At 37.6% G+C, this 22579-nt stretch overlaps 1 protein-coding gene across 5 annotated transcripts in view; it reads right to left on the bottom strand.

Moving 5' to 3' along the window:
• Nucleotides 1-22579, bottom strand: part of ATE1 (arginyltransferase 1) — a 68200-nt gene that overhangs the window by 15609 nt on the left and 30012 nt on the right. For all 5 annotated transcript variants that reach the window (XM_030276557.4, XM_030276556.4, XM_030276554.4 and 2 more), the window contains one exon: nt 1844-1964. In XM_030276557.4, coding sequence (XP_030132417.4) covers nt 1844-1964 — 121 coding nt within the window. The remainder of the gene's footprint in view (nt 1-1843; nt 1965-22579) is intronic.

Here is a 22579-nt window from a genome sequence, read left to right on the forward strand (position 1 = left end):
TTATTGCCCTTGGTTTCAATGCTGGAAGTCCCACTCCTGACAAATCCTGCCCCACCTAACAAACATAATTACAGACAGTGCCACAGAAAGCTGATCCAAGAGGAATGAAGCACACGATCATCTGTATTGCTCTTTTGAAAATTCACTGTAACTTCATTAAACTCGTGTTAGTGACTGCTGGAGAGAGTAAAGAATGAGGAAGGGAGCTGATTTCACTGGTGAGGAATGGTTTCCTCTGAGCAGCAACCCAAAGCCCCAAAGCCCACGAGCTCCCAGCAGGCCCAGAGCATCTCAACGTGCAGCTATGTTTTAATTTCCTCAAACCACAGGACACAAGTCCCAGCTCCAGCAGTGGCTGGAGTGAGATATTCTGTGCTGATAATGATGCAAAGCTTTGTTTCCCTGTGGTTTCCAAACGCCTGCTATGCCACAGGGATTTCACACTATCCACAAGATGCTGCCCCTCTGCTTGCACAGGGTTATTCACACCTTCACAGGCACCAGTTTAGCACTCTCTCCTTTCTGAACACCAAAAGTGTTCTAAACACCACTGGCCTCCAAATTAATTCCCTTCTTCTTCCTAATTTTATAAATATTTTTTTCCAATTTCCTCTCACCAACTTAACAATGATGGATTTATTTGAAACTTGCTATTGCAGTTATTATAATTATTATTATTAGTGTTTCCACTATGCAACCAAGTAACAGGCAGAGGGTGAGGAAAAGCAAGGAATTCAAGAGCATTTCCAGAACTTCACAGTCCTGCTTAAGCAGTCTTCAAATTCCTTTAATCTATCTACATCCTGCCTAGGTAATTTTGAACTGCCTAGGTAATTCTACTAAACTACAGTAAAAAGTACAAGGATCAAACAGTAAAAAAAAGGTAAAAAAGAGTAAAAAGAAAAAAATGTAAAAACAAAGAAGTAGCTGCTGAAGACTGCTGAGACTCAGATAAATCTGTGTTTTGGTGTCTAGAAACAGATCACAGTGTTACATGCTCTTGACCTGAATAATGCCACACATCTCTGAATAACATCACAGCCACACTCAATCATTACAGGAGAAAGAAAATTTCAAAAAGAGAATATTTAACAAGTTGCAATTAATAACAAAATTTATTCCCTTTCCCACAAACACCACACCAAGCATGGTCTAACACAGCTCCCTTGGGGCCTGCCATTGGCCCAGAGAGTCAGCAACAAAACCTATTAAAAATTAATGTATTTTCTTCCATTTGACTGCCTTGTTTTCCAGGAGCATCACTGTGTTGTCCTCTGGTCAGTAAAATTTCCAACCAGTCAGTGCTGGTAAATCACTAAGTATCTATTTTACACAATGTTTAAGGTGATTAAGATGTTTAAGGTGTTTCTGTTTATTGTTCTTCACATCTACATCAATTAAACTGAGTGTTTAATTGATTGTTAAACTAAATCTGCCACTCTGTTTCTTAACAAAAGCACCTGATGCCTTTAAGCTTCTCCAGTCTTTCTACTTTGCTGTATTGATTCCAATTAATTCCTTAATGCATTCATCCAACAGGAATGTAAGTGAGGAACAATTATTTTATTGGTTTTGTTCATGCCCAGAATAGCAAATATGTTTGAAAATAATCTGAAAGGCAGCAATATGTGTTAATTTTGAACTACTTTTAGTCTACAGGACAGAATATACTTAAAATGTGCATTGCTTAAAAGATAAAATTCTCCATTTACTGCAGGAGTTGTGAATTGTACACTTTTCATCCTTTCCAGGTAAGATTTCCATGCTGCTTCAACAGCAGATGATTCTGATATATTAGAAACAGGCAGACAAAAGACAGATATTTCATTCTCTGTGGCCTCACCTGCTTTTCCATCCTGGTTGAAGCGGGAGTACTTGGAGCGCTCGAGCAGGGGCAGGCACTGCTCTATGGGTGTCCACACGTAGGTCTCTGGGCACAGCAGGTCAGAAGGTTTGTACTGACCCTGGCGAGGGGAAAAAATGGAAAAAAAGAAACCAAAAAGTGAGCAGTCATATCAGTTGCACAAGAACTTTGGCTACAACTCGATTTTCCAAAAGGCAAGGAACAGTTTTTAATCTAATCTACACCAAATGAGTGTTCAGTGAAATCACAGGCTTTAGGCATTTCAGCACCATCTCAGGAGCACAAACTCAACCTTGGCACGTGAGGAAAATGTAAAATTACCATAACACATTTCCATGATATCCAAGATGATCTAGGAAAGTTTTGGCTTTGCTTACTGGAACTTTGTATTTAAGTTATCCTCTGGAGTTCTGCTGAGCTGGGACCAACACTAAAAAACTCAGCACCTCCAAAAGCAGCTCATCTCAAGTGTTGGTAATTCTAGCAAATAATGGAGACCAAAAAGAAAAAAAAAGAAATCTAATAGAAAAACCCCACTGAACAGAAAGCAGGACGCTGTTTTTATTACATTAGTGATGGAGCATTTATTTCATTGCTACTTAAACAGTAACACTTTAATTCATGGAGCTTTTCCTGGATTAGTTTACAGGTAATGATTAGTGAAATTCTACTATTTTTTGGTTGATTTATTAAGAAGATATTCTTTACAGACATTCCCAGAAACTAAACAGCCTTAATTATTTTCCCTCCAGCTCCACAGAAAATCACCACCTCAGCAATAATAACCTCTCCTAATCAGATCTTCATTTGATTTAAAATAAGATTATTCAGCAGTCTACAACTTAAGTCAAATTTCTATCTTTGAGGCATTACTCATGCAATCCATACACTCTCAACATTCAGAACCATATGGTGGCAATAGCAAATGAATTTTTCACTTGCAAATTCATCACACACCTCACACCTGTTGAAAAACAGCCATACAGTAAAGAGAACTAAAAAGTTTAAGTATACAAATTAAAAATTAAAAGACTGGGCATTATCAGAAGTCACCCTGCAGTTGATGCCTGTAAGAGTTCTTCACATCAATTACATTAGATGGACAATTAAGACTATTGTCTTGAGAGGAAATTGGTTTAAAAGAAAGCCTCTTATGAAGCTGAGCAAGGTTTGGGAAGCGCCAACACAAAGTTCCTGTGGCTGCAGCCCGGAGGTGACATTCTTTTAGGGATGTAACACCCAGTTTTGGAGAATCAGAACCACCAGAAATTCCCAGTTCTTTTTATACTCTTACTGTTCAACTCTTGGTGATATTTAAAAAAAAAACTCACTTTAAAAAATATTTCCTACCAACAGTAAACTGCTGAGTAGGAAATACAAGAATTATCTGAGATAAAAAGTCATCAGTGCCTGTGCAAAAAAGATAAACATAAAAAAGCTTCATGCTGAGCCTTGTACAATACCTGAGGTAGATTTCTGAAAAGGACTGTAAACTGATTGTCTCATTTGCAAAACATCCAGGACTGACTTGTAACTACTACTGTTGGTTTTGTTGTTTTTTTTTAATTAAAGGCAAATTTTTATATTAAATTAAAACAATACTCCTCCAATTCCATTCAGAAACTTAAACCTCAAGGCCCTAGAAAATCCTCTAAAGCCAGAGAATGGAGGTGACATTTTTAAATAAACCACTTTGAAATGTTATGCTCTTTAAACAGAAATAGTTGAAAGCTATGTGAAGGTAGCGCTTAAAGAACTTTTAATCATCATTACCCAGACGAAACAGTTTAAGGAGTTGGGGAAAAAATATGCCTTTTCAGTCATATTTTTAAAAAATTAGAACATAATTACTTGTTGATTTAAAGGCATTTTCTCAACTGGCCAAGAAGGCAGAAATAGCCAAGGAACTGTCTGTCAGAGCTGTTGCTTGAACACAGAAAATACAAGTGGTAAATTAATCTCTCTTAGCAGCATGAATTTAACTCATGGCTCTAAGACAGCCCAGGCACTCAGTTTCTGTAGAAGATCCTGCTCCCAATCTTGAAATTTATCACATTTGTGAATCCCACACATGAAAATCACTATGCAGCCCTAATCTAAATTTCCCACTTACTTCTGTAACATTACATTCTATCATAAAATGGGATGTATACAATTAACTGCATTGCAGCATTACTGGTTTGGTTATAATTTAAAAAAAAAAAAACCCCTTCTTTAGCACTGAGCATCACAGTAATGGGAAAAATTGATTATCCAACCCATTATTGTAGATTCAATATTTATTTTGGGCATCAAAACACCATAATATGGAAAGGGAAAAAATAGTTCTGAGGTGACTTCCTTTAGATGTTTTCTTACCCCAAAATTTAGGAGCTTGTTAATAAAGTTCCCTGGAGGCTGTGGGGATGACACATCACTGACCCAGGGCACTCAGTGGAATCAGAGGCAAAAATGAAAGAAGCCCTTGATTCTCTTTGATATCCTCCCTCCCCAGAAGTGTTTCCAAACACAGCAGAAGGAAGAGAGTTCTCCTGTAAAGATGTTTGATTTACTCTGCTGCTCAAACCCACATCCCATCCCACAGAGGAAGGGGGAAGGCAGGACGTGCCCAGGTGACTTCCCAGCGAACAGCGTTTGCTCTGTGTCCATATTGAGAGGATTAAAAAGGGAACCCACAGGACTTCATTAAACCAAATTAAATTATTTCTAAGGGCTTTTGCCTCCCCCCACCCTTTCCATAAGCACTTACTCTCAATTTATTTACTTTCTTCAGAATACTTAAAACCTCATATTTACTTATATTTAAAACCAATATATTTATTTATTTGAAAATAAACCACTTCAAACAAATCCACCTCCCACCTTTTTCCTCTCTCCATTTATTCCTGGACGGCAAAAACATGTAAACCTGAGAACCCACACAGATTCTGCCTCATGTACATGAGCATCTGTACTTTAAGAAAAATATTCCAATTTCATGACTCATTCTGAAATGATTACATTATCTAAATAAATTGCCTCTCAGCATACTATTTATATTGCTTCTTATTCTTAATATTGATTTGCAGCATACACCCAACATAAATCCAAAGCAGAAAGGGGATCTCCTAAAAGGAAGTGCTGCAAAGGGATTTATCACAGTAGAACTTAATCAGATTTTCAAAACTGGTTTTGAAAATAATTTCTCTTTGGCTTCAGATTAAATCAGCATTCTTTTCAGAAGTGATTCTGTCTATGGTAAGAGTTCACAACTGAAAACATTCTGCTTTCTTTTATCTCATTATATACAATCTCTTGCACAGTAGAACTGTTTAAGTTGTCCAGACCATCTTGGGAATATTTAGCTACAAGACTTTCAACAAAAAGTATCATCTTACAGGTTTCAGCTTCTCAAACCCCATACCACCTGCAGATGAAATGAACTCTGTCAATACAAAACAACTGCACATATTTCTCTCTCTGCATCTACATTTCGCCAAGAAATATCCAAGACATACAATTTGCTTTTTTGAAATGCTTTTGAAATTTAAAAACCCTTGGTCTAGTGGAAAGTGATGGGACTGGATGATCTCCAAGGTCCTTTCCAATCCAAACCATTCTGTGCTATCTCCATCAGACTGAAGGGAATTCAATTCTTTCCAGCATTCTGAGGTCAGGTATTCCATACCTTTAACCATCCTGGTTAACCTGTCTTTTTCCCAGTTTTGCTTTTTCTTCTTTGAAACAGGGGAAAGAGCCACAGGGGGAAACCATTTAAATTGCATTGTTCAAGGAGCATAACAAAGGTACAAATTAAACTAAAGGTACAAATTAAAGATACAAAAAGATTAGATAAATATACAAAAAGATAACAATCTGACTAATCTATCAAATGGCTTGACTAAAAAGCAATACTGAAAATTAGTATGGCTGAAAAATTCCTGAGCACATGGTTCTTTCTACAAGTTAACCCATTGCAACATAAATGTGACTGGTTTTTAATAAAAAATACCTACATGATGTCTTATTGCAACTAATATTTGTGGCATTTTTTTTTTCCTATATAATACAAAAGAGAACCTTCAAGGTGCTTTCCCTTATGCAGACATGCTGCCTTTTAATTGGAAGCTTCTGGAAATAAATTTTACAGATAGACTGCCAAGCCTAAATTAATACTTCACACCACGATGGTTTTTGTTTTACAGTTTTCAAATTACAATCAGCCAGAACTTCTCTGAACTTTTGTTCCATAGGAAGGGCAAAGGTTTTAGTGGGACTTTAGTCTGGAGATTACTTTTTAAATATTTTGCAAAATCTGAGGGATTTGGTAAGCACTTGAGATGAAAAACACCAGCAAAGTTTGTTTTTGTAGTCTAAGTAAAACTTAAAATGTAAAACTACCAAGAAAGACAATAGTCTCAAAAATTAAGGTCAAGCACCAGTAGCACTGAAAAAACAAAATAGGAAGGTTAAACTCACACAGGTACAGTTTACATCTGTATTCTATCTTTCCACAATAAAACCACTGATCTTTTATTAAAAGTGAATTAAGACTGCCTTCATCTCCATTTCCAGCCAGCTGCCCAAGAAGAAATGCTCTGGCTACACAAACAAAGCAACCCCAAATTATCAACAGTGACCCCTTAGAGCTGGGCAGCGCTGCCCACCACGGGTTTATGGAATTCAGCCTTTCCCCTGAGAGACAACCCCTGGAACCCCCAGCAGAGTGCTGCACAGACCCCTGCTCCCTGATTTCATTCCACAAACAGAAACAAGAGTTTATGGATCCCCAGGAGAGCCCTTGGCTGGTAACTCGACCTGCTGTGATCCCCCAAGTCGGCTGTGCCAGCCTGGACAAAGCTGCACATCCCAACCCCTCTGTGCTTCCAGCCTCTCTCTCACATGGCACCCAGCTGTGCAAGGCCTAAAAGACTCAGAAAAACAACAAAATCCCTCCCCTTGCCCCAAAATTTCCTCCACAAATTCACTCCCACCTCGTAGTCACTGTTTTAACATCTTTTTAAACAAACAAAAACCTTGTTAAGCAATGGGCACAGAATGAGGCAAGCAGCTCTGTTTATCCAGGAGAGATGGCTGGAAACTTCACCTTTATTGTCAAAAAGTATTGAGCTTACAAGAAAATCTACACCAAGGAGGAGTTACACCACTGGGTAACTCAATTAACAAGTTGGATCTCACCAGGCTGCCTGAAACTGCAGTGCCAGCATCAAACAAGCTGAGTTTGTCCAAACTGCAAACTTTGAAATAATTATGGACTCCACATTTTTAGGATCCCAGAGCTGCATTCTTGAGAGCTTAGCCACCTTTCTGTTTCATTAAAGAATAATGTGTTGTAATCCTTAAAAGATGTTACAAATAATAGCCAGAATTTATTCTGCAGCTCACAGAACTGGAGCACATGAAGTGCCCATCCTTGCTCCTCAGAAAGATGTGTTCATTCTCATTTAGTTACATCATCACAAAATCTGTGTGATGGGAATTTTACAGGCAGCCAAGGAGCTCTAGGTGCTTCCCAAGGCACCTCAAACATGGAAACTCAGAGCAAATACTCAACTTCTCACATATTCTTTGGAATATGAAATTCCAAAGTAAACCTCCAAATTCCTGTAAGTGAAATACAAATATAATTTGATGTTGTATTTCCAACAGAAATATGGAATCATAGAATGGTTTAGGCTGGAAAGGACCTTTAAGGCCATCTACTTCCAACATTTATCTAGATCAATTAATTACATCATTATTATTTTTAATTGTCTTTCATCATTGTTCCTCAATGATGTTTAAATGGACTGTCCAAAGCAAATTTGTAAATAGTTTGCCAACATGCAGTTCTTTTTTGTCTGTTTTATAAGTCCACGTAACATGTTAAGAGAAATAATAGATGATAAACCCAAAGTGAAAATATTTCTGACATTTGTTTCTACATGTCAAACAAAATAATTTCCTACAATTATTGACTATATATTCATACTTGGCTGCACTTCAATAAATATAAAAAACCCCCAGCATTTTAGATGGTTTTCATAGTATCCTTCAGGTAAATAGGATATTTCAGGTTAGTGTAAAACAGATTAAGATAATGAGTAAAAATCAAAAAGGAAGACAGCCAAGTTTCACATTCTATATCCTACAATTATCATGCAATTATTTGGCCATTAACTGCCTACATGCTCTTAACCCACCACAAAAGCGGAATTAAATTAAGTTTATCTTAAATTTCACTGAGATTGAAGGTAAATCTCAGCACTTTATTTGCCTAAGGTGCTCTGCAAAGAAGTACTTTTAAAGAAACGCTCCTCCTTCCCCTCAAAACGCCTTCAGAAACTCTCATTTTTTTTTGTTTTCCCAAACATGTGCTACTGCTGAATTGTTTGGATTTTGCTATCTTCATAGCTTAGTGTACACTCCAAATAGCTGCTTTTCCCCCTTTCCTAAAAATTACCTGAAATATTGAACACTTTCAAGGTTGTTTTTGATACCGAGAAACAGCCAACAGGTGTCTGAAAAGGCTCATGGGCTGCGAGAGAAAAAACTGATTTCCACTGAGGCAAAAAGGGAACATTTGGGACAGGTTTTGATTTTTTTTTTCCTTTATCCTTTAGTCTCCAAGCCTGTGCCGCTCTTCTTCCTCCTTTTTTATGCCAAAATTATCTTTCCTTCCACTCACTGAGTGGAACAGCCCAAGGGAGGCTCTGGGTGATTACGCTGAGCTCCAAACTATGACCTGCAGCACGTTAATATTCCAACACTCCATCCACAGCATCCAAGAAGCCAACAAAGTGCTGCTTGAGATAAAGCACATCCATGCCCACACTCCAGCAGTTCTCCTCTCTAACACCACTGTATTAATCAATGAGATAATTCTGGGTTCAAGTTGTAAAGTGAGAATAATTAGCATGGTCTTAGCCTTAGGGCTGCTGCATCATCTCTTCCTTATCAGCCTGGGATGCCACTGCCCAGGGCTGGAGATAAAACACAGCTCTGGGCATCCTCTCACAGCCACTTCCCAGCCCTGCTCTCTCCTCCAAGACTTCTTGCTAAGAGTTTGTCCTTTCTCATTTATAAAAAGCAGTAAAGTGAGGGTTTTGACTTTGTTCTAAGCAACTAAAGCCACCCTCTCAAAAGTCCCAGCATTGAAGCCACTCTGTCTGGAATAAATGCAGTGATAAGGCTTGCACAAAAGAGGAAAAAAATATGTATGTTCAGGAATTACATCATAAAAATGTGATTACTAGATAGACACATCCATGTTTATAGAAATACTTATGAAAATTTAATTTAAATATTGTCAGTCTTTTATATTCCTGTTCTTTGCACTTAGGGATTTTCTCAAACCAGTGGGTGTCCAGGTACAGTAACATTTCTTAACTCAGACACAGGACATTAAATATCTGTGCCTATTCCCACTCCATTCCTCTTACTCTCAGTAAGAAAGATGGATAGATATATTCACACAAATTCTACATTTGTGATTCTTAAGATTTCAGCAGCAGTCACAATTCAGGCTGAATTTGCCCTGGAGATGGTGTTTCACACTGCAGAGCCAACAGTACAAACACCACAAAATGGTTCCTTCAAGACCAATAAAGTGCATTATTTACCCTGACACTGCTGTTGTACCCTGGTTCCAGACCATTGATGACAGCAACAGCAAATTTGTGGTTTCTGGGCTGCCCTAGGATTACTGTTCATCCGAAGCTGAAATAATAATATCCAAATCACAAATAAGTTTAAAGACAACTCTTGAAAATGAGAAACAAAGATAAATACTACAAGTATGGAGCTTACATAAAGTTAGGGCCAATTTTAAGCATAGTTTGTAAATAATTTTACATCACCAAACTACAATGTGTCTATTTTGCCTTCTTTACATTTCCCAAGGTTCCTTGTTCTTTTTTTCTTGTTTGTATCTCCTAATCTGTGCTGTACACAATGGCATTTTATTAAAACAGACTACTGAAAGAAAAGTTTCACCTTCAATGTTGCTACAAAATCTTTGTGTTTGATGTACACAAAAAAAAAAAAAAAAAAAAAAAAAAAAAAAAAAAAAGGATGATATGAGATAGTACTTACAGCAAAACTCTACTGGATGGAATTCCAGAGACTGCCACCAGAATATTAAGGACATTAGAATATTAAGAATCTGAAACTTTCCATTGCTTTAAATATTGCCATTTTATCTCTCTCATGCACTAATATTTAGTACTAGTGACACTAAACTGGCAGAAAAGCAACATCCACATGAAATTGAGATTCCAAGGAATGTTTCTAATTCAAGGTGGATTTGTGCACATTTAGAGACTTGAGATTCCCTATGAACTCAAAAGGTTGTGTGTTTAAAACATTTTACAGGAAAAATTACTTTGTGACTGTAAATAAAATCTATAAAAGCAGCTAACAGTTTTTGGAAATTGCAATCTAAAATTCAGTTGGGAATAAGCTAACTAAAGACAGTACCACACAGATTGTTCTGGAGCTGGAAGCCAGAATCTTTCTTATCTGTAAAGAGGCTACTCAAGAATGCTAAAAAAAGCAGCACAGTTTGAGAAACTTCAGTTGAAAACAACAATAAAGAAGAGTTAAGCTTGTACATTTGAAATTAGCTTCCTTGAATTTTAGCCAACTTTGTCAACAACTTGATATTTTTAAAGTATATTACAGAAAAAAAAATGTAATAGTAATTGCCTTTTTACTACAAAAAAAATCAAAGTGTTTGACGGAATAAAAATCATATGATCTCTGAAATGGACCTTGTTTACTTTGAATCTGCAGCAGACATTCTTAAGGAGACCCTAGCATTAAACTTGGAAAGGGAGATTAAAAAGAACTATGACAAAAAGATAAAACCCAAGTGGGGGCCTCAAGAAAAATGCTTCTTTAGAGACACACCAACTCTGCTGACTTAGGTCTATCTCAAATGGAGTTTATTTTGGCAGCTGGGAGAAGGAAAAGAAGGAAAAAAAACCCCAAAAAATAACAAGAAAAAGAAATGAATGTTTCAATCATGTGGATCCCATATCCTTCTCTTGAAGGGCTGCCATAAACTGACAGTATTTCTTGAGTTCATTAAATTAAATGTATGAAATTAAGTGTTAAAGTTTGTTTTCTTATGTTTAATGTAAGGTGGAATAATCACAGGAAAAATATGCACAACCTAATAGATTATACCCATGCTTTACCCTTAGAGGCAAAAAATTGTCACACTAATATCAAATAGCTTTAAACATTCATTAATACCTCACCAGCTGGAGTCACATCTAAAAAGAACAGCTTTCATCTGTAGCTTATGGACATATGCCACAGGAAAACTAAATTAATTCCCTGTCAAAGGGGCTTCTGCTATGTAGTTATCAAAGTAAAAACACCACACACCATGTTTACTTAATAGAAAATATAGATAAACAAAATTAAATTTAGAGAATTTAAATGAAAGTGAGCATGTCTTAATTTTTTTTCCTGTACAACTACACAGCGGTAAGCAGAAAATTAGAATTCAACAGAATTAGAGCACTATCATGATAGAAATGGGTGCAGAATCTTTTATTTTCATTTTGTAGAAACATTGGCTCTGGTTACGAGGTGCCAAACAGTGAACCAATGTAAATTAGTTTCTTATTCTTCTGTGATAACGACAAGAAATTATTTTGTGACATAAGACCCACATAAACTCCAACCTGACTTTTCTCACCGTTTTATCAACAATTCTAAAAGATGACACAAGAGGAAAGCAGGTATATTCTATTACAGAATACAGGTACATTATATCCATTATTATTATCAGGTATACTGTATCTATTATATCTATCTATTCTTTTTACTTTTCAGGTCTCTATGAAGACTCCATTTACTCACTTTATCTGTGCACAACACCTGCATTGCTCTTGCACCTTCATCCAAGTGCACATTCCCAGCTCCTGGAGAAAACTCTCTGACTCCTGACTGCTTCTTTTCCCCTCACCCAGGGCTGCTGCTCTCTTTTATATGGGACATTACGTGTTCCATGGGTACAGTTTTTCCCCAATGCCTATTACCTATATTAAATGGTGCTTCTCTATCATTTATATGGTACATTATGTATTACATGGGTACAGTTTGTCCCCAATGCCTATTACCTATATTAGATGGTGCCTTTCTACTCTAAACCAATCTGTGAGTGCCAACATCACCAAGAACATGGAGGTGAGGAAGAAGAAAGAGGGAGGACAGGACAGGCCCAAATCCCTCCATCTTAAAACTTCTGACCCCCATGTACAAAACCAAAACACCCCTGTACAGCACTCAAAAATTCTTCCCTCTACTTTGTGACTACTTCTACTATAATATCTAAACTTTTGTGACTTCTTGTTCTTCCTGCAAGGTTGGTAAATCGTTCCATGGTTCAAACCCAAAATCTCAGCTGTTTCCAGCTGCCTGCCAGGGTCTCAAATGCTTCTGACCTGGGCCTGGAACATCCAAAAATGTGTGAGGGGCATTTTGAGTTCCGACACCCCATCTTTCCCAGTGTCTCTCCAATGACTGCAGGGAGTTTTGCCTGGAGCCCCAAACCTTCCAAAACTCAACCCTTCATCCCACTCAGAGCCCTTTTCCAGCTCAGCTCTCCCTGTGTGACTTCCCAGACCATCAAACACCACTCCTGTCCTGGGCTTCCCCAAAGTGCTGCTTCAGCCTCCAACACGGTTTTTAAAAAACCAGCCAAAAGACAACTTGCCAAAAATCCATCCAGACTCTGAGGGCAAGAAAATAAGACCTTCCCAAAGAAGTCTGAGTGAGGGTAGCCTTATACTGAATAAATAATTTCATGCTTCTCAAGCCCAGCTACCGACTCAGCCTGTGGAATATTTCAAGACATAATAAATAACAGACTAATTGACAGCTTTGCAAATTGTGAAACACTGATATTCACAAGTTGAAATATATTCCTAATTAAGAATTCAGATGCTTGATGTTGGCTTTAGATTAAGATATGCTATGTGGGGTTTTCAAACTTTACACAATTAGGTCATGTTGAAAAACAAGGTCACTTTAAAATTTATCAGACCAACTTTTTTCATTTCTTGCTGCTTTCATACATCTAAGAACAAGAAATAATATTCTGAAGCCAGTAATTCAGAACAGTGCAAGATTTTTAACTTCAAGGCTTTCTACCAATACATGGTACACTAGACAAGGTTTTTTAAGGCCAGCAATGAAAAATTGAGTAAAAGCCAAGTAATTTATCTTTAGTCATTCAACACTGAAATGCACATAGCCCAGCAGTGAAGAAACAACCTCAAAAACAGTGGCATATACAGGCAAATAGATATTAACAGTAATTTTAGGATAGGAGAAAAAGAGTGAAGTTGTTAGACAAAGGGAGACAACAGCACAGGAAAGTTTGTTAGTGAAACCTACATTTTTGCAGGATCCTGACTAAATAATCTTGTGAAATTCATGGTAATGTATCCCCAGTGCACACACAAACATGTTATTCAGACTAAAAAGCTGCAGGAGGAAAAAAGGCAATGATAAATCTCAGTCTTTCAGTGTCTACAATTTGTATTACAAGGATAGAGTAATGCATCTCTGCCAAAAAATCTAAACCCACTTGTCTCCCTTACATCTGCAGATTAAAAACTGAATAAATAAATACAAAGGCTCACTTTACCACTGTTCCAAGCATGTGTTAGAACTTAAACCTTAACAGAACAGCTATCTGCACAAAGGATCAACGTGGATCTGTACAAAAATTTCAGACCATCAAAACACGTGTGCTTTAAAAGAAGTTTCTTCTATTGTCCCTAAAAATGTTTATTTTCATAGTAAGTTTTCATTCATGAAACAAGCATTCTAATTTTAGGTCTGTTTTGTTTGTCGAGGGTTTGTTAAACAAGCCTGCTTTGTTTGCTGGGAGAGGGGAATTTGTTTGCTGGGAGTGGGTAATTTGTGTTCTCCCAGGAGTCCCTTCTCAGCAGGAGAGCATCTGAGCACCTTGGGACCATCCTGGCACCCGGAGCTCCAGCCCCAGGGCAGAGCTGAAGCCATCCCTGCACCAGGCTCAGACCAGACAAAAGCCTGGGGTGCAACACCGTGACAGTTCTGCCACCCCAGAGGAGGTGGCTTGTGGTGTCCCAGACTGGAAAAGTGGGGAGTGAACTGGGGCCACATCCACCTCCATCCCAAACAGCTGTGAGAGGCACCACCCCAGAATCCAAACTTCCACCACAGCCCCTGCCAGCTCCCAGCATCCTGGAATCACAGAGCCATGCAATGGGTGGCCTGGAAGGGACCTCATTCAGCTCATTCCACTCCCTGCCATGGGCAAGGACACCTTCCACTATCCCAAAACCTTGTCCAACCTGGCCTGGAACTCACAGGGATGGGGCAGCCACAGATTCTCTGAGCAATCTCACAGGACTCTCACAGTAAAGAATTCCTTCCCAATCTCCCATCCATCCCTGCCCTCTGGCAGTGGGAGCCATTCCCTGTGTCCTGTCACTCCATCCCTTGTCCCCAGCCTCTCTCCAGCTCTCCTGGAGCCCCTTCAGGCACTGGAAGGGGCTCTGAGGTGTCCCCAGAGCCCAGGACATATTTGGCTCAGCTCTTCTCTTCTCACCAAAAACCAGGTTGCAGCTACATTAATTGTCAGAAAAAATACTGAACTGAGAGAGCTCCAGAGCGTCAATGCATTCCCTCTGAGACCATGCTAGATATAAGAAATTGATGAAAGAATCCAAGAATAGGGACACTAAATGAATGGAAGAATAAGACACTGAAAGCATGGCTAGACAGAGATGTACTGAATTTCTGTTAAGGTGTTTTGCAGGAAATAATAACTGCCTGAGGACACAATACAGTAAAAAGAATTGTATCCTTTCAACATGTCCTTTTTGAGATTGACATGTTTTCAAACTCCTCCTTATGTTATTAATTCTGTCTCCATAATTATAAACAAAATATTCAACTTCTAATCCTAAAATTCTTGTCAAGTAAGTTCATTTTTATCAGACAAAGCTGAACAAAATGAGATTATATGGGAGGTTTTGCAGCAGTCATTACGTGTGCAGCTTTGCATCCATGAAACTCGTGGCCCTGTAAAACTGCCCAGCACTTCTCTCAGCTGGACAGAACACGTTCCCCATTATGGCTCCATCTGAATTACTGCCATTTAAGGTACACAAATGTCTACTTGCATGTTTAGGAAAACAGACTGTTTAACATTATGCATCCCCAAAGTCTTTGAGCTGAAACATCAACACTTCAGTTTTCTCTTAATGCCAGATGTTTGAAAATTTGGCTTTATAAACACCTTCATGTTAAAAAACAAGTTTGGAGACAAATGGGCTGGAGTTAGGAACTATATTATAGGCTGTGTAAGTCTTGATCATTCCAAAACCTGGTAATTCAAGGGAGTATTAAACATGCACCCAAATATAGGATTAGAGGAGTATTAAATTAGAATTGCACTTACAGAGGTCAAGCACTTTGTTGCCATACTAACAGTTCACAATTCCCGCTTTTCAGAGTTCCAAACAACTCAAAATTGCCCAGGCAATCATCCTGCTTTATTTTTAAATCCATGAAGCAGCACCCTGTACTCATGTGCATGCATATCCTGAAACAAGAAAGCAGCTTCATGCACTTCCCTGCACTTTTAACACACTTTTAAAAGAGACAGCAAAGTGCTATAAACACTTGTATGCTTGTATTTATTGGCATAATATAAGTTTAAATGACTAAAACTTTAATCAGTTTGAGTCAAGTAAGCTGAATGGAGATCTGCACATCTAAAGGACAGCAGTGAAAAATGTTCCTAAATATTTCTGCCTCAAAATGTACTCTAACATCTCTCCACTTTCCTCCCTTTTCCCTGAATGGAAGATAGTTAAAAGCAATTAACAAGCCACACAATGACAACTGGTAAGACCCAAATGGAAAGAACATAAGAAAAAAAAAAAATTAAATAAATCATGGATACGCTGCTCATACTATCACTAAGCACCCCTTGAGAACACTAGCCCTAATAACTTAAATAAATAAATAAAATCAATAATCAGTGAAACAAAAAGCTCATCTTGTCTTCTGTCCATTCACAGAACAACAGCGCATTTGTGTTGGGACAAAGATAGATTTTGGGTGCTATGTACTTTTGCTCCACAGACCCATTCTTCTTCAATTAATTAACAATGGAGTCATTTTCACACCCTTTTTTCTCATCCCATTTCAGTGTTATTTGTGAAAATGCTTTCATGCCAAACAAGAGAAAGGGAGGAAGCAAACAGTATCCTGTGCTGTTAAAAAGGATGATCTACTCCCCTGAAACCTTTCTAGTCAGAATCCCCAAATTATCCAACACAGCAAACAACTGCTCTGAACAGTTTCAGTCACTCCTTTCAGAACAGCTCCATTCTTCAGAACAACTAAACAAAATTAAGTTTTTTGGCAGTGATTAATTCTCCCAGGACAAGCAGAAACCTTCGGGCAGTGTCTGAAAACAACAAGGGGGGCTTTGGGGTTGTTGATTTTTGTTTATTTGGTTTTTTTTTTTTCCTAATTTGAACTCTAAAAGGCAACAACTCATCAAGCTCCCAGGTCTCCACAATAAGGCAACATTTGAAAGCCTTTGGGAACTGATTTTATTAGATGAAGAAAAAACTTTAAAGAAGCTGTAACAAAAATATTTCACTTTTCCACTGACCCTCCTGCTTGGGGCCCTGCTCTGTGCAGCCTCAGAGCCCTCAAGGATATTTGGGAAAACTCAGCACCACCCCAGAGCCTGCTAAGCTCCACTAACAACTACTGACGCCAACACCAATTAAAGAGAATACAAAAACTTGTATTCTTGTTCTTTTTAAATTTCTTGCATCTAAGTAACAGTGGTGGATACCACAGGATAACATGAAATAATCTACTCCCCTACCAAGGATATGTTGGTGGTGTGAAAACAATTAATTACCATCATCTGCAACCCAGTCCTATCATAGCCTTGCTCTAGGTTTTAATTCTTCATTTTTTACTTTGAGCTGTCACTTCAGGTATTTACTGTAATACTATAAATAATAATTTACTACTATAAGGCAGATAAAATTCATCCAGCAGATCTCCATAAGCACTGGAAGGAAAAACCATAAACCCCTTTATACCCTGTCAACTCATTTAATGCAATATTCTCTCCTGAAATAAAGAAAAATGCAAGTTTTAACACAGACTTAGCTAAAGCAGAATGGACAGCAAAGAAATTCAACAGCATAAACACATTTTCTTTCAAAGTCATGTAGTCACGAACCTTGGCACTAAAAATAACTCAGCCCACATCCCAATTTAGCCCATTCTGAAAACTTTGTAGTTGCACAATTCCCTTTTCTTCTCTCCTTTCCACCCTTTCTCCTTGCTTCCAGAGGCTGCTATCTTCTCCAGCACAATGAAGGCAGAAATTCATGGTATAAATGCAAATGCTACGAGCTGACCTCAGCAGCTGAGGGCCTAATTTTAGCCACCATTGTCTAGGACAAAATACATTGGTTGATGAAAATTTTCTAGGCTGCATTAAAAAATTTACAAAAAGCTTAAAAATGAGAGTTGAAGAAGGAATTGAAGGGTACTTGGATTGGGATTTTTAGAGAAGCCCATGAAGAGACATGTTGGCAGCCATCAGGTTTAAAAAGAAGGGTGTTGCAAAAAACCCTATAAAATTAAACACAAAAACAACAAAGAAATAATAATCTTACTCTTTAGGAAGAAAAGCTTACATGAGACATTAAGAAAAATAATTTCAGTGGGATGACAACTAAAGAACAAGAAAAGATAAGAACATGTTATATGTTAGATATTATTATATATATGTTACACATATTATGTTGTATGTTGTTATATACTCACACCAAGGCAGAGATGTGCCACTCAGAGGAGTGTTTCAAGGGAGGCCCTTGGCTCATGTCCTACAGGTTTTAAAAGTTAACACAAATATAACTGAGCCTATATTGCAGTAAAGGGATGGACTGCACAATCCATGATTCCACTTTTCCCTCCTGGCTCCAAATCACTCACCTCTATAGGATTCTGGGACTTAAATTCCCATCCAAGTTGTACTTTTTGCAAACTAGACTGTGTTTAACATCAGGGTTGAGGATAAACAATAGATCATCATTAATATATTCTGTTCATTAATTATACTTTTACTTGGAGACTCCGTACAGTCAGCAGCTAAACAAACACAGACAAAGAAAATAATAATTCATAATAATGAATTGTCAACTAGATTACATGGAACACTTCAGAGGAGTGTACTGTGATAGCTTTGTAAAATTAATAAGGTCTTAGTTAAACCAGGCCTCATTAAAGTATCTCCCATTAAACCTTTTCTGGAAAATTGGAGAGAAAACATCTCTTGTGTAGATTTACTGGCTTGTCAGCCAGCTCCTACTGTAAAGGCCACAAGTGAAACATGGCAGAGCCAGGAAAAGCAGGAGCTCCAGGCTTTCAGACCAAATAAATTCCACTTGACAATATTACCTAATTAGAGCTAATATAAAGAGCAAAACAGCAAAAATAAAAGCAGCTGGATTGGAGTTAAATGAGAGATCCAACACTCCAAGTGTTGCCATCTTCAATAAATGTGGTGCACAGATAAAATTAACCAGTTTCAAGGACTCACACTTCGGTGACAGATTTGACTTTTCTGTAGGGCACAAGATATTAAAATATTAAACAAGAAGTTTAATATTTTGTCCAACATCTAAAGTGGCCTGGCTGTGAACAGCTTTACAAAGGGACTGTGTCAGGAAAAGTGAAGAGCACTATCTCCATAAATATGTTTTCACCTTTTCCATCACAGCACTGCACAGTGTCCATCACTGAATAGTCAAATTAACTCACTTTTGGGAATTCTCACAAAGAGACAGTTACAAAGACAAAATTCAGAAGTACAAGGTGTTAAGTAGTGTTTGAGGATCATCCAAAATGATTAAATCAACAAAACTGAAGCTGATGAAGCAGCACTACATCCAGTCATTTGCTTGAGAGAAACCCTAAAAATACTCTTAATTCCACACATTCTAACACTTACTAGCAAGGACTAATGGGTTTGTAGAATTATAATTGGCAAATTCTGAAATGGGAATTTTGACCTCATTTCTCACATGAAGGAAAAAAAAATTAAAGACATATAAATTGTGAAATATATTATTCTCCCTCAAAACAAACCCAAAAAACAAACAAAAACCAAAACCACAAGAAAGTCACCCAAACAAAATCCCCAGCTCTTTTGTCTCTGGATTTCACAATTTACAGTTCTCACTTTAACTGCCAGTGGTTGCTATGGATTCCCTAAATGAGCCTTCAACTAAGATTTAGTGTAAGTCAGAAATAAGCAGGGAATTTATGACTATGCTGAGTCATGAATTAGACATGATAAATTTCACCAGCTACCATCATTCAGAAGATGGTTTGTCTCAGGTTTATTAACATGATCCTGAATAAATCTTTTTAGCAGCTCCCTTTGACAGAGTTACCTCTAGTAATTCTGAAAACATTCACCAGCACAGAACTGACCAACAGTTCAACAAACTGTGCCTCTTACTCTTGGGTTTTTAAGGTAGGATTTTAGCTCACTTAAATTTTACACAAATCAGCAAAATCACATTTATTAAGAAAAAATCTTAGCGAAGTTATCCCAAATGAACAAGATTCCTGGAACAAATAAAAGGTGTAGAACACATCCCTGCTGATGTGCAAATGTAGGTAGCTAATGCCACATGAATCACATTTCTTTGTTTATTCTTCACAATATTTGAACTGGGAATCCTGAATATACAGAATATGGCTGGGATTTTTATGGACCACATGCAAATAACTCGATCCAAACCAAGTTTATTTTCTCAAGGTGCAATAATGAGAAAGAGACTTGTTGATGTCAGAGTTCAGCTGAGACCTACAGAACAAATATCATCTGCCCTGACAGAAGCCTAGAAATAATAGTCAAACAAAACTATCTGTATTACTTTCACTTCATTTCTGCTACAAAATTCAGTCATCTTCAACTCCAGAAACAAATAAAAAGAAATACAACTTTCTAACATTAGGAATGTAAACATTTCTAACATAAGAAAAATAAATCCCCAGGGACATGTTCTCTTCTCTCCCAGGGGAGTTCTAACTGACAAAAAAAGTAAGTCTTCATTGAAAATATTTTACCAGGAGAAATAAAGTTAAGCAAAAAGACATAGGTGGGGTCTGTGTCTGTTTCTAGAAGAAAAATGGGATTGCAGAAAAATGCTGTGTAAAATTCAGCACAGCTTCAACACCTGTACTGAGGAAAAACTGTAATAACTTACCAATTATACACAGTAAAAACCAACAGCTTAGGAAGAAAAAAAAAAAAGCAATTGAGTAATTGCATTCATTATCTTTACCTGCTATGAAAACATGGAAATAGATATGGAAACTGATATTCTGCTTTACATAATTACATTTTCAGTAGAAATCCCTTGTCAGCATTCACTTATGGCTGTTGCTATCCAGAATGGAAAATCTCTTTATTCCTGCTTGCTGATGCTGATAATATGATTTTCACAATTTTCTCAAAGAAAAAAAAAAAAAAAACAAACCTCAAACACTTTGTAAGAAGCTGTTAAAAGTAAAGGAGAAAAGCTTTTAAATATTCATCACTAGCATGACATCAAGAACTAATAATTTTTCACCCATGGTGTTTTTATTCTGTCCCCTTTTTTTTCTCATAGTTGTTTATTCCAACATGTTCCATTTATTTGGCACAGGTTTTCAGATAAGAAAAGGTGAAAGGAAAAAAGCTTTTACAGAAGGAAGAAACAAAAGGAAAAAAGATTTTTTAAAAAGCTGTAAGGGACTCTGCTGAATAGAGCACCTGCCTTCTTACATCCAAAACCCAGACATCCCTCCTAGTCAAACACATTTGATAAAGAACATGTAGAGAGATAAGGACTTTTTACACCAAATACACCTTGAAGGAACATTAAAGAAGCTTAATTTTCACATTTAACACATGTACATCAAGTCAATCATGCAAAATCCTTTTGGAAGTCTTGGCCACTCTAAAAGACTTCCCAAAATCCCTTTAGGTTTTAATGCCCAGACTCCAACAGAATTCAGAGGAGTTTATCTTCAAGCACTAACCCAACCCATCAGAAGGAGCAGATGGGTGAGAGCTCTGAAGAAATCAATGTTCAGTTTGAGCTGCTGATGCTCATGTAGAGGAGGATCCCGGGAAGTCCAGGGAGGAAAGAGTAGGATAAAAATGATGTTAATAGGACACACAAAACAGCAGGGATTACCTCCTCACTTGTGCGATTTATCATTCTCAGGACTTTACTGCTGTAAGTTTTTGTCTTTATTATTTGCTGTTTGTTTTTAATGGTCTTGACAAAAACAAATAAAACTGTGTTGCCAAAACTTGTATTGCTCTCATAAAAAATGGGTTTTACAATGCAGGTACTTGACTTATTTATTATCAAATGGTGCCGCAAGCAACAACTTGACACTCTGTAAAAGCACTGACTTTTCAGGATATTTAGTTGAATCTTTATGACCTGGTTACATAAAAAAGTTGTTTTTTACTAATTGCAATGCAGATTTAGTCCTATAATCTCACAAAATTAATCCCGGAAAAGCCACTTGTTTCGGGGTAACTGTAGTCCTCCAAACTACTCCCAGCTAATCATATTTTTCCCTTTTTAAGGTAAATAGTAACACCAATGAGAAAAGGAGACTAAAAAGAAAAAAATACTAAAGAACGAAAAAGAATAATAAAGTTGATAATAAGAATAATAAAGAATAAAAAGATGACACACAAAGGTATAAAAGCACTTTTTGTGTGGAACCAGTGATGACACATTTAGCAAAGCTTTTTGCTGGTCAGTGGCAGAACCATAACAAGCATGTGCTTACACCCCCAAAATCACAGAGGATCACATTAAGGCATGTCACATTAAATCTCCTTCCCTCACAAATTTCACTTTACACAGCAAATCCAAGCTTACTGAGAACATTAACTAAATTCCAGAGTGAGACATGGTGACAGGGTCTGGACAGGGGAAGATGAGCCAGACTCCTGTGGATCTCGTGGACATGCAGGCTACCACTGGATGCTTTTCACTGCTGCACGAGCAGTGATGCTGAAATTCCTGAAAGCAGCCAAAGAAATTGGCTCTCAAGTGCCATAAAATTCCAGGGGCACCACTCACAACCACAGTCAGTCCGAGGTATTTAGTTTAAGAATGATTAATCACAGTTGAATCAGCCTTTTGTTTCTTTTCTGACATTTCAGAGCCCTTTCTAGTATTCCATCTATCTGAAGTCTGGCCATGACTTGATACCAAAGGAGACTGTTTGAAATAATTCCATTTACTTTGGCCTGCATACAAGTCTGGATAAAGGTTTCAGTCAAAACACCTCTTCACATCATAGAATGGCCTTAAAATGGCACACAGAGATAACAGAGCACAAAGACATTAAATCTGCTGTGCACTTCCAAGGCCTCTGAGAGTTATTGTCCAGCACCAGTGGGGTGGCCCCCAGGGGAAGCACATCCTTGACCCAAACAAGGAATGATCCATGCTCCAACTTTCTATCTTTCCACATTATTACCAGATAAAAATGGTCATGTGCAAGTGTTGAGCAAATTGCTATCAATATTCAGTGCTCTGAAATTGTATCATCCAAAAGCAATGATTTAAAGAGAAGAGGTACCTTCACAGATCTATGCAA

Source organism: Taeniopygia guttata, chromosome 6 (genome assembly GCF_048771995.1).
Source record: "Taeniopygia guttata chromosome 6, bTaeGut7.mat, whole genome shotgun sequence".
NCBI lineage: Eukaryota > Metazoa > Chordata > Aves > Passeriformes > Estrildidae > Taeniopygia > Taeniopygia guttata.